Here is a 17,305-nt window from a genome sequence, read left to right on the forward strand (position 1 = left end):
CTAATAGACAGCAGACATCACAAATAATCATACAGTCACAAACACGGAACATTAACCCATACTCCGATTTCCAGGAAGCTACCACCCCCACCGTACTGGAAACCCGAAGGTCCGGTGCCACCGCTACACTCCTCCCCCCTTCAAGATCGACCGTCAGGACGATCCCAAAAACATACCTAGCGGTGCACCGGCACCTGACGTAAAAGAGACCAGCTGGATCTATCTCGGTGCTGGCCTGTCCATCCTCTGCGCCTTCCTCGCCGATCGCCGACGCTGCCTCCCTCGGCATCGCTGCACGTGCGGCGGCGCTTCTCACCGGGGCACGGGGAGGGGTTGTGAGCCCTACTGCACTCGTGCCCGGGCGGTCAGCCTGCCTTGCCACCGAGCCCCTCTGTGCCTTTCTGTCCCGCCCCCATCTACCTGACCAGGGTGGGATAGCGCCCGCCGGCCGTCCCGAACCCCTGGTGCAAGGCACTGCTCCTCTACGATGGACACTCCACCGTTGTCAACGACGGGTCCCTCGCAGGCCACCACTACATTGTCCCTCGCCGCCCCCCGTCTTCTCAGCTGTCGGGGAGTCGCTCGTCGCTTCCGCCAAGGACGAAGCTCTGGCGGGGATCACACTCCATGGACGAGCGGTCTCGACAACTTCGGCGCGCTTCTTTTGGGACGCCAACTCGGCCCCTGCCACTGGGGTCGCCATCGCTGTTAGGGGGAACAATAGCAGCTCATCCACAAAGGGCATCCCCGTGCACCCATCGCCGAGCTCCATCACCTCTGGTTTCTTCTCGCCGAGCAGATCCTCCTCCCGAACCTGCTTCTATACCTCCGGCGCAGCTCCTCTCTCAGGCTGCATCTCCTTCGTTCTCCTGAAATGAGCAACTCACACGTACATTTCGGTAATCAAACAGGCCTTCCCCTACCAGTCTGAAATACGTCGGAGTTTACAAACCACACCCTCGACCATCACGTGATGCGAATTCCGGAGTTTCCAAAGAAAACTCCGGAATCCGTCTCAAACTCCGACACTAACGGGGAACAAACCCCAAATTCGTTCCGATCAAGGGTAATAAATGTGAATGCCCGTGGGTGAGTAGCGCGGTACCAGCCGGCTAGAAAACACACGAGACGCAACTACCTTGGCTGCTCTCAAACAGATGCCCGAACCAGTGCGGTCCAACATTCCACGGACCATAGGGGGGTTGTCGCTTGGCCGACCAACACGGGTCCGTAGCAGTATGGAACCCGCACCCCGTCCCTACCCCGCAACATGGCCGGCCCCGTGGCCCACATATCTGCGTTAGCCACGGATCAGGAACTCCGAGAGCCCCTACAAGTCCACCCGAAACAAGCTACTGGCGAGAGACTGTCATCCTGGCTCCCCATGGAGCTCCGGATGCCCAGAGTTGCGCCTGGCCATAGCGGCACCACGCACCTGGGAACCAGTCCAGCCGCAGCTTACATCGCTACCAAGCGCTCAAGCAAGGTGAGGTAGTATTATCAGAAACCACCCCGGAAGAGGGGAACACACCGGATACATCGGCATCACAAGGCCTGACCCGCAGACCAAAACGCCGGAACCTGGGCGGAACAGACAGCATAGTCTCCCGAAATGCTATGGCGAGCCCTGAAAAACTCGGCCTGACAATAACCCAGAGAATAATCTACCGAGGACAGTCATGACACACGACATCCAGGGTTACCATACCGCACCAAGAATTAACATGGCACGATAACATTATCCGGGAACTACAGACTGCATGGAATCGTTACCAACCATGGCAAGCAAATAGACTGCTGTTACCTAAACGCAAACTAGCTACCATTATATGGCTTGCTCCCACGAACCAACAGTCACTCCTCGGTCTGACAACTACAACTACGGGGACGCATACCCGTAGTGACACGGAGTTTTCACTAATCTCTCGCCCGGTGTACGTTGCACCGGATTAAAGAACTCAAAACCACCCAACCGGTCCCTCGATTGCCCAGCTACCAGTGGACCTCCCCAGAACCAATTTGAGGGTCAACCACCTGCCGCAACTTCACCGCTTGTGTCTTGAGGCTAGAAAGAGAAAATCCTGAGCCATCATACTTGTCCGACCCTGTGTCATTCTTCACTTGGGAATCCGCGCCTCGCGAATTATATGCATATTGACCCGCCACGTCACCCAGACTACCAGACCCATCAACCACCTCTGCGTCAACACCATCAGCCCCATCCCCCAACCGGGTGACTGGCGCACTTGCACTTTCGTAGACATTCAGGTTATCTACGGCAACAACCTTCACTACATCATCTGGGGAAGCTTAAACCCACCAACCGTTATCTCGTCGCTCATTAACAACCTTGCCCCAGCAAAGAGACCTGAACCAATCTACTGCTGTAGAAGCCTCCCAATCGAGTAACAGCTTTACCCGAGCAGGGCTCCCCCTAACCATACCTACACCAGATTTCTGAGGAAAACCCCTTATTCCCTCCGAAATTCTTCCATGAGAGGGGTAAACTATAACCATACCCTAGCTCCTCTCACGACCTCCACATCGGGAAGGTGAACACAAACTCCACGCTAACCTTTCCCCCAGAGCTTGTGTGTGGCCCACCCTATCGGCCAAAACCCGCCATATCGTCTACTTGGTAAAAATTAACAATTTTTGCCGTCACCTAATTAGCGATGAATTTTATTAATGATTATTTCACCGCGAGCGTAGAGAGACAGCTCTCTTATTAAATAGATATGTGTTTGATCGAATTTGGTGAGCAGTTATGTTGCAATACCCTTTACAGGTGATAGTGGAAATTATTACGGCCCTTACGGCCGTAACCCTGACTGTATTCTTGAAATTTTTGCCACGAGTGCCACGTAGGGCTTGACTGTGTGTGTGTATGTACTTTGTGTTTTGCAGTACCACAAGGATCGTCCGTTTGTGCTTGACTGTGTGCGTGTATTTACTTTGTGCTTGCTTGTAATATGTACTATGTGTACTTGCAGTACCACGAGGATCGTCCGTTTGTGCTTGACTATGTGCGTGTATGTACTTTGTGCTTGCTTGTAATATGTACTATGTGTACTTGCAGTACCACAAGGATCATCCGTTTGTGCTTGACTGTGTGCGTGTATGTACTTTGTGCTTGCTTGTAATATGTACTGTGTGTACTTGCAGTACCACGAGGATCATCCGTTTGTGCTAGACTGTGTGCGTGTGTGTACTTTGTGCTTGCTTGTAATATGTACTATGTGTACTTGCAGTACCACGAGGATCATCCGTTTGAGCTGCAATGCGAGGGCAGCCACCATGTTGGCTACATTCCCGGTGAATCCACCTCCGACCTGTTCGGCGGCAACAGCAACTGGCGCGGACCGATCTGGATCTGTAGTAAGTAACAAGCGAACGGTCGGTCGACCCCAGTTGTGTGGTTGCCGTGGTTACGCGCTGTTATGTTAATGTTATGAATCATTCATTTATTATTGTTATTGTTATCGTTATTATTATTATTGTTGTTATGATTATTATTATGATGATGATGATGATGATTATTATTATTATTATTATTATCATCATCATCATCATCATCATCATCATCATCATCGTCGTCATGTGTATTACCATAGGATACACTGTATTCGCTTTCTCGAATCATTTTTAGTAGCATCATATGAACACCTATGGTGGATACGTGAGTGAACTCTTGCCTTCAGCGCGAGAGTGATGCTTGCGATTTCTCACTTACGACTTTACCGACCCGAATCGTGATCTTTCGTTCTCATTTTTCGCCGAGAGATGCGTCGCTAGGTGGCAGCACCTAATCGACGTCGTCTGCACACGAATTTTATTTCCCAGCGACGCGCCTAGAATCGAAATCTCTCGCATTCGCTTTTATCGCCGTTTGGTCGTTTCGAGTTGCGCTCGCTAGATGGCAGCACATGGTCTGATCGTCTGCCATCTGCCTCCCACAGTGAACTACCTGGTGATCGAGAGCCTCAATCGCTACGACTACTTCTACGGCGGCGAGCTCACGGTCGAGTGTCCGACAGGATCCGGACGCGAGATGCGACTATCCGATGTCGCGCACGAGCTGAATCGCCGCATGAGCGCTCTCTTCATGCCGGACACGGCCGGTCGTCGGCCATGCCACGGTAGGTGGCGCCGCCGTCGCGAGCCGACGTCTCGCGGGGAGCTGTCCCGAGTCGAGGACGCGCGGAGTGGTGGTGGGGAGGGTGGGGCAGGAGGGGGAGGAGGGGGAGGGATAGAGTGCAAGGACGTGTCGTTGCTTTGTTTTCGTAAAGGTTTTTTGTTTTTGTTTTGTGGTTTTACGGGTTTTAGTCGCGCATTGAGGGTTATGTGCACTGATTTGTACCCGCATGTAGAATTCTGTTTTACGTTGTTGCGCCACTGTGTGGTCAATGATGCTAGCGGTCGATAATATAATGCTTTGGAAACCGAAATGGAATACTTTAACATCTAATTCGAACTGTTGGTCAAAGGGTTTCGATGGTCGCGTATCGTATTCTCTCTATCCTGCCAACAGGTGGCGCTGAGAAGTATACGGACGATCCCTTCTGGAAGGACTTGGTGCTGTTCTACGAGTATTTTCATGGCGACACTGGGAAAGGTCTGGGAGCGAGGTAAGACACTCGTTACAGGTATATAGGTGCTGTAAGCGACATTGCTGTTGATGTGTTACAGGGTGCGAAATTAACGGGAGTCCGGAGTCAAATACTCCCTGATTTACTGTCGGACTCCCTGATTTGACATATGCAGGAGTGCGTGTGACTGACTCCCTGAAAATTCTGCCATTCTAACTAGTTCGTTCCAGAGCACGGCCTCGCGGAATTACCGTATTTTTTCAGTAAAAGTCCAAAGAAAATTTGGCAGACGTGCAACCGCATGATCATGAATCTTAAAAATAAACACATGCGTTATTGTTAATATCTTTCATTTTGAACTTCATACTGCGGACTCTCTCATTTTGCTGCGGACTTCCTCTTTTTGAGGGTAGGGAGTCCGTTGGACTCCCGTGTTCAAAAGTTAATTTCTAACCCTGGTGTTAAGACTTCTTCTGCAGCTGCAGCTAGAGTATATATGCAGAGTCACGTACTCTCTTATTCCATGAAATTTAAATTACATGGAATGATTGTAATGTTAATATGATATTTGTAATTGTTGATGTAATGTAAATATATCATAAGTATTTATTAATGTAGTGTAATTGTTAATGTAATGTATATATTATCTGTAATTGTTGATGTAATAAGTATGAAATCTGTTAATTTTGATGTAACCTAACTATATAATATCTACGTTGCTGGAAGTAACGTTAGCATGGTAGCCACATCAACAATTAAAAAATTAAAAAATAAAATAAAAAAAAATAAAAAATTCAAGTTCTCCGTTTTTCTCGTTGCTTACTTCAGCCACCAGACGGGATGGACAGCGCTCATAGCAAACACCATGATGGAGTGTAAACCAGTGAAGCCTGCAGCCCCCAGCGCCCCGTCCGACGCAAGGTCCACAACGAGGGGCGCCGGCACCTCGCCCGACGCAAGGTCCACAACTAGAGGGCGCCAACGTCGGCAAGAAAGAGCAAAAGGCGCGAAGTCGCGCGGGAGACGTCAGTGAACGGAAATACGAATTGCAAACCCTGTGACGCGTGTAGAGAGTGAACAGGATGAATCTCAGATCAAGCGATCAGATTTCGTAGATAATTTAGTAGTAAAGATTTAATAGAAGCAATGAATTTACAATTTAAATTGCGAATGTAGTGATGAATTTAGAATCACGTAATAATAGTAGACGATAGTTCACATGCTAATAAAGTTTATCTCAGTTGGATCCAAATCGGAGAGATGGACGAAAATGTCGTCTGTGTAAGTTATTTTTAACTTGATCTGGATCTAACTGAGAACAACTTTATTAGCACGTGATACGATACAGTCGGTAAGATGGCACCCGCAGATAGGTGCGAATAGAATGACTACTAGACACTTAGGATATGACTACTAGGCATTAGGATATGACTACTAGGCACTTAAAAAAAATAACCCTAACCCTAACCCTAAAAAAAAAAAATTAAATTAAATTAAGTGCCTAGTATTATATCACATATCGCATCTTTCTGCGCTTCTCGGTGGAAGAGTCTGTGCTCTCATTCTGGCTCCCTTTTTCGGCAGGCTAGCCCTGTCACTCGCGCGCGTGTGCCGAGTTTGCCTTCATTGCGAAACGATAAACAAGTGAACATTTACACATTATTCACTTTACATATCTAGACGTCACGTACGTTAGACAGTGTGTTAGGGTGGGCAGGGCAGTTTATTAAATGACTATTCCCGGTTTGAATATAGTGATAGATATATATATATTATATATGTTCCCAGAAAGGGGGGATTTACACATCATTCTCATACATATACTTAATATTATACACCATAGCATTTATATATTTTAGATAAAGAGTTAAAATTTGTGAATGATAAGGATCAAGTCAGGGAATCGGCTTTGATTTCATTGATTTCTTTTTCGCGTCTTATTTTGCACCGCGAGTCGCTGTTAGAGCTTCATATATATATATATATATATATATATCTACTTATTGATTGAAAAAATTCATCGGATCTCTATAGTTCACAGGAAAATGGTTGTTTTCCTGTGATATCTACTTTTGTTTCAGATATATTTGTATCTATCTATCTATATGTATATGATATGTTTTACAACAAGGATATTCCAACGTTCCAGTCTGCGTAAGAAGCTGTGTGAAGATGCCAACATTTCATCTGTCTCTGTTCTCATCACATGCTTATCGCTAGCATCAGCATGTATGCTTGTATCAGCAGTTAAGCTTGATCGGCAGTTATGCTTGTATCCGGCATGTTAGCCAGTATCAGATGTTATGTCCAGCACTGCATGCAGTTAGTGTCAGCATTTCATGCCAAGACTAGAAGTATGGTCTCTTATGCAGTTATGCAGCATCAGTAGTATGCTTTATCGGCATGTTATGCATAGTACCCGCAAGCTATGCTAGTCAGCATTTATTCCACGATCAAAATAGTATGCTAGCATCAGCATGTTATGCCAGTATCAGAATGTTATGATTGTAGCAGCATGTTATGCTAGCATATGCATGTTTAGCAGTTAACAGCAATGTTTATGCTAGTACCACCTGTGATTGCTAGGTCAGCATGTTAGCATATCAGCAGTATGCTAGTGTCAGCATGTTATGCCAGTATCAGCATGTTATGCTTGTATCAACATATTATGCTAGCATCAGCATGTTATGCCAGTATCAGCATGTTATGCCAGTATCAGCATTTATGCTTTATGGCATGTTATGCACAGCACGTCAGCATGTATCCAGTATCGCATGTAGTGCTAGACGAGCATGCTCATGCTAAGTGCAGCATGTTGCCGTATGAGCATGTTACAGTACCAGCATGCTCGCTCTATGTCAGCAGTTATGCTGTATCAACATATATGCTATCATCTGCATGCTATTGTAGCACAGCCATGTATCCAGTAGTCAGCCAGTAGGCTTGTAGCAGCAGTAATGCCAGTACAAGCATGCTATGCTAGTTGTAGCAGCATGTTATGCTAGCATATGCATGTTATGCTTGTATCAACATATTATGCTAGCATCTGCATGCTATGCTAGCATCAGCATGTTATGCCAGTATCAGCATGTTAATGCTGATCGAACAATTAGTGCAGCATCTGCATGCCATTGCTAGCATCAGAATGTATGCCAGTGTCCAAGTTATGCGAGCATCAAGCATGTTATGCTGTAATCAACATATATGCTAGCACGCAGCCTATGCTAGCACAGCATTAGGCCAGTATCAGCATGTTAACGTGACTAGCATGTTAATGCTAGCAATGCAGCATGTAATGCTAGCATCAGCATGTTATGGTATATGCTAGCGTGATCACTATTTTGTGTGTCAACAATCTACATCAAGCGAAGTTTGTGTGCATCATCGATACCTGTTACTCTTCATGATACATTATGGATAATTGATTATCAATCACTGATTATTGATTTAGAGAGTAGCTAGCAGTTCTTATAAGATCTATGCGAAATAAACTGCGTGTGTGGAAACGTAACAGTATGGTTTCTCTGTATATCGATTTTAAATTAAAAGCATATAATGCACTGACAGGTGTGTGGAGTTAAGCCGGTTAGTGGAACTGGCTAACGCCCACTTAGAGTGTCCCAACTTTTGATACATGAAAGGACTGACGTCAACGAATTTTCCATGTAAAATTGTAAAAAAAATTGTATTATTTACAGTAAAAGTAACGAACTAAGTTACTAAAATATATCCTCAAACCTCACTGATAAAAGTGTTTTACCTTGTTAAATTACAAAAACTAAACGATTTGGTATTTCTGGTTGTCTAACAGCTATCCCCCCGTCAGTTCACGATACTGGCGTCTCTTCTGTTTTCACCGGCAAATTAGGGCTATAAAGAAGGTATATAAGCATGAAAGTAAATCAGGAACACTAATGTATGTTATACATTTTAACTTTGTAGCAAATAAAGCACAAATATACTACGTTGATGGTGGCTAAGAAATCGTGTGACGTAATCACTTAATGAATTACTTGATGATATCCTAACCCTATACCTAAGCCTAACCTTGAATGACATTAAACCACAAACTAATATATGACCAAATAATATATATGTTATTATGACCATTAACATTATTTATTATTTATGAGTATGGGTCATAATATCATATATATTATTTGGTCATTTATACATATTATGAACATTAATGACATTAAAGTTGGGAACACTCCTAATGGAGTATCCCCCACCACCGTGTGATGCTGCCATGTGCTTTGAGCTCCATACACGCTGTATCTGACACATCTCTGCACGACGGGAGAGAAGCCGTTTGCGTGTAGGAGCTCCAGTGAGCTCAAAAGACACATGCGCACTCACACGGGGGGCGGCCCTACACGCAAACGGTTTCTCTCCCGTGTGAGAGATGTGAATACAGGTGTAGAAACTCCACCCAGTGAGAGAACTCACAAGACGCACACCGGCCACAGCTCCCAGCGCGCGAGCCACCTGCGCATCATACCGGTGTGAGGATACTCGCATAAGGAGTGTCGCCATCCTTAATATCATAATGGTCATAAAAACAATATATATCTATTTGTCATATTATAGTTTGGTTATTGTCATTGCAGGTTAGGGTTAGGGTAGGCTTATCAATCAGCAATCATTAATGATATCAAAGTTGGGAACACCCTAATGGAGCCGTTAGCCTGAACGCTTTGTAGAACGGCCACCATGTATAAAAGGCACTGGGTTACGCTCATATAACAGTGTTAGCCGTATCCTATATGATTAGTGTTGGTGGCTTGTCCTGTAAGCCCGCCTACACCTACTGGCCTGCATATATTTTAGGCTCACCTTGACATACGTCATAGCGAGCTATTGCGCAGGTGCGTCGTTCGTCCGTGACGTCCGCGTCCATACGTCCGTCCTTCGTCGCGCCGTTCCGTCCGTGCCGTCGCCGTCCGTCAACATGTTGGCTAGCGTCACGGAATTTAACGTCAGAAACCGTTTGATACCGGCACATGTTTGAAATTGGGTATAGTTGTTACTTGCTATGACTCCCATATTAAACCGTCCTATTGGTACGAGTACTTCGAGGCCATCGGCATTCTTTTTTTGCAAAATGGGAATTGCGCAGTAGTCAGTTCCAGGTTCAACGGATTTATGCTCATGTTTTGTATTGATGAATACAGGGCTAGGTTTCGATATTTAAAAAAAATTAATGGCCTAATTACGGAAGGTTTTGGCAAGTTATATAGCGATTTATATATAGACCACGCAGATAAGATCAACAGAGAGAAAGACGGAAACGTCTGTGGTGTCACAGCTCGCTGGTCGTTTTTACAAGATTTCATTGACCATAGATCTTTAATGCAAAATTCCTGCTATGACATATTATGATTTAGCATCATTATTATTATATTTTATTATTATGATATAATTGACTATTGGCTTAAGAAACATCAAAGCGGGTATAGCGCATTACCGCACAAATTGTGATGTCATTTTGTTTTATAAATTATTTTTATAAATTTGTATATAGATATTATTTATTATTTTCACATAAAATTAATTACACTAATTATGCAAGCAGATATAATACGGGAGTTCTCCATATCAACTCTCGTTTCAATAATGTACGTCGATTGGTTCTTTCGATCGGTCGTGTGGTGATTCGGGTGATCGGTCCGTGGTCGATTCGGTTTGTGTCGATGGGGGACTTCTTCTCACACCATTGTTGTGTCTTTTTTGTGTTGAGCTAGCAGTGTCATTGACACTTTCATTAATAGGAGTAAACGTTAAGAATCAAAGTGAACATTTAACCGTAAACATGGTCGGTCATCTTGTTTATTGGGTTAGGGACTCTCGTGACGTGACGTCGCACTGCGTGCGTCATAGCAACGGGAGCGTCTATCGGCGACGAGTGTGCGTGTACGTGTACGCTGCTTTTGGCAGTTAATACCCTCGTGATCACCACCGCGAAAACACTTATTAGGCCCTACTGATCTGCTATCGTAAAGTAACAGCCAACTCTATATCTACATCGTGCACTGATCTATGTTGATATATCGAACGCACACGCACGCACGCACGCACGCACGCACACGCACAGACATGCACGCACGCACATACATTCCTCTTCCCTACCACACAACCCACGATCGAAAAATTGCCGATGTGTAAATTGCGTGCCTCCGTTATCAATAAATGAACAAAACGAATCAAATAAATAAAATGTATGCGAGAGAGGTACTACTACTACTGCTGCTGCTGCTGCTGCTGCTGCTGCTGCTGCTGCTACTGCTGCTACTGCTGCTACTGCTGCTACTGCTGCTGCTACTACTACTGCTGCTGCTGCTGCTACTGCTACTGCTGCTGCTACTGCTGCTGCTACTGCTGATGCTACTACTACTACTACTGCTGCTGCTACTACTACTGCTGCTGCTGCTACTGCTACTGCTGCTACTGTTACTGCTACTGCTGCTGCTACTGCTGATGCTACTACTACTACTACTGCTGCTGCTGCTACTGCTACTGCTTATTGTATTACAATATTCGATTTATTATGTGTGCGTTCTTTCGGGTTAGTCCCAGTGTTCAGAAAATAAATGATCGTTTCACTCGATTTGGGCGTCGTCTTTCTCATAAGCTACGCCTAAGTGATTTCCCATGTTTCCATCCATCTTGTTTATTGATTCAAGTCACCGGAAAGGGGCCGACATTATCGATTTAACCCACATTATCGATTTAACCAAAATTATCTTTAATATTGGTGTCGGCGATCTACGCTATGTCTGGCATTCCGCGTTAATTGAGCTTTTAGGCAAAAAACGTCGGCCTCTTGTCTCGTTTCTTCGCGACGTCAACACTCCGCTTTAACACATAACTGTGTTCCCATGTTTCCGATATCTCCGCCTATTTATTTATTCAACACATTCGATCGAGTAGAGCATCAAAAGGACGAAGCAAAGTCAATCGATAAGCGAGTGTTATTGATTGATGAGCCAATCGTTATCGATCAGGATAAACACGGATGTGGGATATAAACAACTTCTTAGCGCGCACTGAAGGGGGAGAAGGCGACTACGGGCGGCGTCGCTTTTGATCTCTGCCACCGCCGATGGTTACCAGGTATGCCGACAACCGAGCAACAGGGGCTCAATGATAGAGAGCGTGTCCAGTAATAAACATCATCCTATCCAATTACTGCCCTGGACATTATCTCTATCCTTGAAACGGCTGCTATATAATTAAGGTAGCATGATGAATATAGATCTTACAAGTATCATACAACAATAATGAATAATCCACCAGTAGCAAATCTATCCTCTGCCTCACCCGTGTGCGTTTACCACCATAAAAAATAGAAGAAGATATAGATATAGAATAGAAGATATCTCTATCCCTATATCTGTGATACCACCAGAGACAACAACAACAACAGTGTGGTACGCGTCACTCCGATTCACGTCACCAGATGGCGCTCGGAAGCAAGCAGACGCTACGGTACGCACATCAACAAACATGACCATAAGCGCGATTGATGTAGGCCTACACATAATATTTACTCAGGTGCTCTTTGCACACTTGCAGAAATAAAATCTCTGGGTACGACATTTCGTCACCGATCGAACCCGACAATGTCACGCGCAGACGTCACGTGTCGACGCGATGTCACGTGATCTCTCCCCCCGCCCGTGTATTACCGGGAGATAACAAGGGCGGCTTCGTATTGGCGGCCGGAGTTAAATTTAACCAATCGGCGTGCGATGCGATCGCGTACGTATCGTATATACGTACATAGATACGTGGAGCATGGACCCCCCCTAACCCTCAGTCACGCTATAAGCGATATATATACGTGTATAGTCACACATATAAGATACGCGCTTTAAGATAGGTGCATATAGAGCGGGTTCGATCACAAGCCTGACATCGATTCTGATCATCGACATACGTGATCCGAAAAGTGCCGCACGTTCGATTTGTTTCTTTTTTCGAGGAAAAAAACACTCATAATTATATAGATAGATAGATATACGCGCGTGAGCAATATACGTTTATACGCGTGAGGAAGCCGCGTCGTTCGTAGCCATGGCGATCTCGTGGCCGCATCTTCTGCAGGTGTTGGTGGCGTGGAAGCGATGCATGATCATCATCATTGTGCCGCTAATATTCATCCCCATCATATTTGCAACGCCGGACACAAAGGTAATTTAGAGAGAGAGAGAGAGAGAGAGAGAGAGAAAGAGAGAGAGAGAGAGAGAGAGAGAGAGAGGAAGGGAGGGAGGAGAGAGAGAGAAGAGAGAGAGAAAGAGCAAGTACTCATTCATCTCTCCTGCTTCTCTCTTCTTGCTGTAACATGTTCATCGACATCCTTACAGGAAGGAAGATGTGCCTACGTCATACTGGTCATGGCGTTTTACTGGATGACGGAAGTTCTCCCGCTGGCAATTACAGCACTACTTCCGGTTGTACTGTTTCCGGTTCTGGGAGTAATGGATAGTAAGGAGACGGCAGAACAGTATCTCAAAGTAAGCCCAACGTAGTTTCACCGCAGTCACTGATGGATACATATGTGAAAGTCACTCATGCACTACAGTCCCCAATATTTTGTCTTTAAGTGTAGTCGCACTTCGTTACAAAGCATTGTTGTTAGAACGTCTCATCTCAACGATGATTGGCTAAAAGCTGAGCGTGAATCGCACCGCTCAGAAACGTCGATTGTTGACCTGCTATTGAGTTGTCGTTGACTGTTGTTGTTGGTTATGCCCCTCGGTGCTCAGAAACTCGGGTTTATGGCCATGGTCGTAGAATTAATATCACCAAATCAAACAGTAATTTGTTTGCACGCATTCCGCGACAGGTTAACCTGCGACCTGGCCGCCATTCGGATTTTCGTGGCTCGATGTGTCTTGTGTACAGATTGCATACCTGGATAACACGCTCGTCCGTAGCTCGTCCCGACCATGGCGCTTTCTAGCCAGCGACTGAAGGTCAACTTAAAAACTGTGTACTCAGTAATGGGAGATATACTATCTTTCTCGGCTACCTACAGGTATGAGATCGCGCGAGTAGCCACGAGATAATCCACCCAGATAACACTATCTTGTGATAGAACCCTATTAATCTCTAAAAAATATATCAAATAAATAATAAATTCGAAAACACACACGGCGCACGCACGCGCACGCAAGCACTCACAACGCACAACGCACACAGCACACAACACACCACACACACACAACACCGCACCACACACATACACACACAACACACCTACGACACACACACACACAGCACACACGCACACACACGATACACTGGAACGAGTGTCGCCTGCGTCCTGGCCGCCACCTGGCGGCTATGCACTCAGCCGGCGTGTGATGTCGTCTGTCTGTTGCTGGATACGAACATGCTGTTCTGGCGCGACTGATCGTGGCGGAGGCGTGGGAAGCACCGGCATCTACACAAGCGTATCGCGCGCGGCGTCACTGATGGCTGGTCGGATCCAAAGCCCTGCTGGTGAGAGCAACATCGCCCAATAACACGGCTACACTACACCACACCTACACAGCACCATACACACACCTACACACACCTACACGCTACACACACGTAACACACGTACACAAGACTACACACACACTAACACAGGGGGTATGTGAGGTGGGCCTACAACACACACTACACCACACCTACTCCTCAAACAGCCTACACAACCACGACACACACACCCGTTACACAACACCTTACACACCCTACGCACACCTACACACACTAGTACAGCCACACCTACACACCACTTACACCTAGTACACACCTAACACCTATTACACACCTAACACACACCTACGCACACAGGCACCTAACACCACCTACACACACCTACGCACACCTCCACACACACTTACACACACGCTACACACACTTACACCTACTACACACGCTACACCTATAAGGCACCTTACACACACCTATGCACACACCTACACACACCTACAGGCACACTTACACCTATACAACCTACATCACACGTACACACACCTACCACACTATACACACCTAACACACAACTAACACACACCTACACACACTTACACCTATACACACCTACACACACCTACACACACCCTACAGCCTATACACACGCCTACACAGCACCTACGCACACCTATACCACACTTACACACACTACACAAGCACTTACCCAAAAAACCTATACACACCTACACCTATACACACCTAACACACACCGTACACACACTTAATCACCTATAGCACACGTAGCACACAGCGCCTACACCACCTTACTACCTACACACACCTAACACACCTACACACACGCTACACACACTTGACTATACACACCTACACATCACCTACACACACCTACACCTATACACACTACAGACACACCTCGCACACCTAATACACACTTACATCACACCTATCACACACTTACACCTATACACACGCTACACCTACCACACACCTACACACACTACAGCACACCTATACACACCCTACTCCTCAACATCGCCTTACAGCACACCTACACACACCTACACACCCTTACACACACCTACACACACTTACACCTACTACACACTTACACCTACACACCCTAACTCCTACACACACCTCACACACCTACACACACACACTTACACCTATACACACCTACACACCCTACACATCACATATCACCATACACCACTTACACACACTTACACAGCAACTTTACACTATACACACTACACCCCCTATACACCCTACACACACCTACAGCACACGCTACACACACCTACACACACCTAAGCCTACACACACCTACACACCCTACACACACCGTACACACACCTACACACACCCTACAGCACACCTACACCTGATCACACACGCATACACACAAGACCTACACACACCTACACCTAACAACACCTACACACACGACTACACCTACACACACCCCGCCTACACACACCTACGCACACCTACACACACTTACACACACCTACAACTACACTTTACACCTATACACACCTACACCTATACACACCTACACACACCTACTCCTACACACACCTACACACACCCTACACACACACACTTACACCTATACACACCTACACACAACCTACACACACCCTTACACCGTACACACACCTACACACACCTACACACACCTATACACACCTACACACACTACACAACCTACACATCACCTACAGCATATACACACTACACACACTTATACACACCTACACATACCTACACCATACTTACACATACCTACCACACACCTAAACACACTACACCTAATACACACCTACAACACACTCATCACACCTTACACACACCCTACACCTATTACACCCCCTTACACAGTACACCTACACACACCTACCACAGCACGCTCACTATACAACACCAACACACATACACACACCTACACCTATACATCATCTACACACTACCTACACACACCTAACACCTATACACAACCTACACACACCTACACACACCCTACACTACACACACCTACACCCACCTACTGCCTCAACATACACCTACACACACCTACACTTACAGCCAGCTACACACACGTACACACAACGCAAGCACTCAGGCACACACGGCGGGTCTTGTCTACACACACCTAACACGCACGAGCTACACGACGCCTCCACACACCTACACACACGTATACACAGCCTACACACACCTAACACACACTACAACACACTAAACCTACACACACCTATACACACCTACACCTATACACACCCTACACACACTTACACACACACATACACACGCTACACTATAACACCGTACACAACCTACACGCACCTACACTATACACACCTACACACACGCTTACAGCACACCTACAACGTCTATACTACACCTACTCCTCAACATACCTACACCTATACACACCTACTCACACCTACACACACACCTACTACACACCTACAGCACACCTACACACACCTACACACACGAGCTACACAACATAAGGCTAACCTACACACAAGACGCCTATACACACCTACACCTATACACGACCTAAGCACACTGTACACACACATACACACAACTTACAACCACCTACACGCTACACACACCTAACACCTAACACACTACACAGCACTTACACCTAACACACCTACACCTAATACACATCTACACCTACACACACGCTTCATTATCACCTACACACACCTACCACCTACACACACCTACACACACCTACACAACACCTACACATCACCTACACACACAACACCTACACACACCTACACCTACAGCACACCTACACCTACAGTCTAACACCTAACACACCTACACACCGGCCGGCGCACACGTGAGTAAATTTTTTACTCAAGTTAAAATGATGCATGCGTCAAACATAACGCTATACTGTAACAAATGACTGCTTTATTCTTGTTGTATGTGGCACAAGCGGCGTGCGTGCGTGTACTTATATATGTGTTGCAGAAGAGCAAATTTGAAACGGCATTTACAGGAAGGTTTATCGGCAATAATAGGCGAAAGTAAAGAAACATAAAAAAAAAACTTTGGTAGTTAATACATTTCGTGTTTACTTTCCATTATTTAGCGATGAAACGTTTAAGTCCGTGGACTGTGGCAATGATGTGTTTCCTGCTCTGATCCGCAGTGAAAATATCCCATAAGCGATATGTATCTAGTAGAGGAGATAACCC

The 17,305-nt window shown here is 45.8% G+C and overlaps 1 protein-coding gene across 1 annotated transcript; it reads left to right on the forward strand.

Moving 5' to 3' along the window:
• Positions 1-1,270: 1,270 nt before the first annotated feature.
• On the forward strand, positions 1,271-6,023 carry LOC106814430 (uncharacterized protein YMR196W-like). The gene is made up of 6 exons (XM_014818746.1): positions 1,271-1,486; positions 2,994-3,026; positions 3,252-3,378; positions 3,960-4,139; positions 4,532-4,628; positions 5,418-6,023. Exons 1-6 carry the CDS (start codon positions 1,271-1,273, stop codon positions 5,620-5,622), a joined length of 858 nt encoding a protein of 285 aa, XP_014674232.1. The 3' UTR covers positions 5,623-6,023.
• Positions 6,024-17,305: the final 11,282 nt, after the last annotated feature.

The sequence above is a fragment of the Priapulus caudatus genome, unplaced genomic scaffold (genome assembly GCF_000485595.1).
Source record: "Priapulus caudatus unplaced genomic scaffold, Priapulus_caudatus-5.0.1 Scaffold924, whole genome shotgun sequence".
NCBI classification, from domain to species: Eukaryota; Metazoa; Priapulida; class Priapulimorpha; order Priapulimorphida; family Priapulidae; genus Priapulus; species Priapulus caudatus.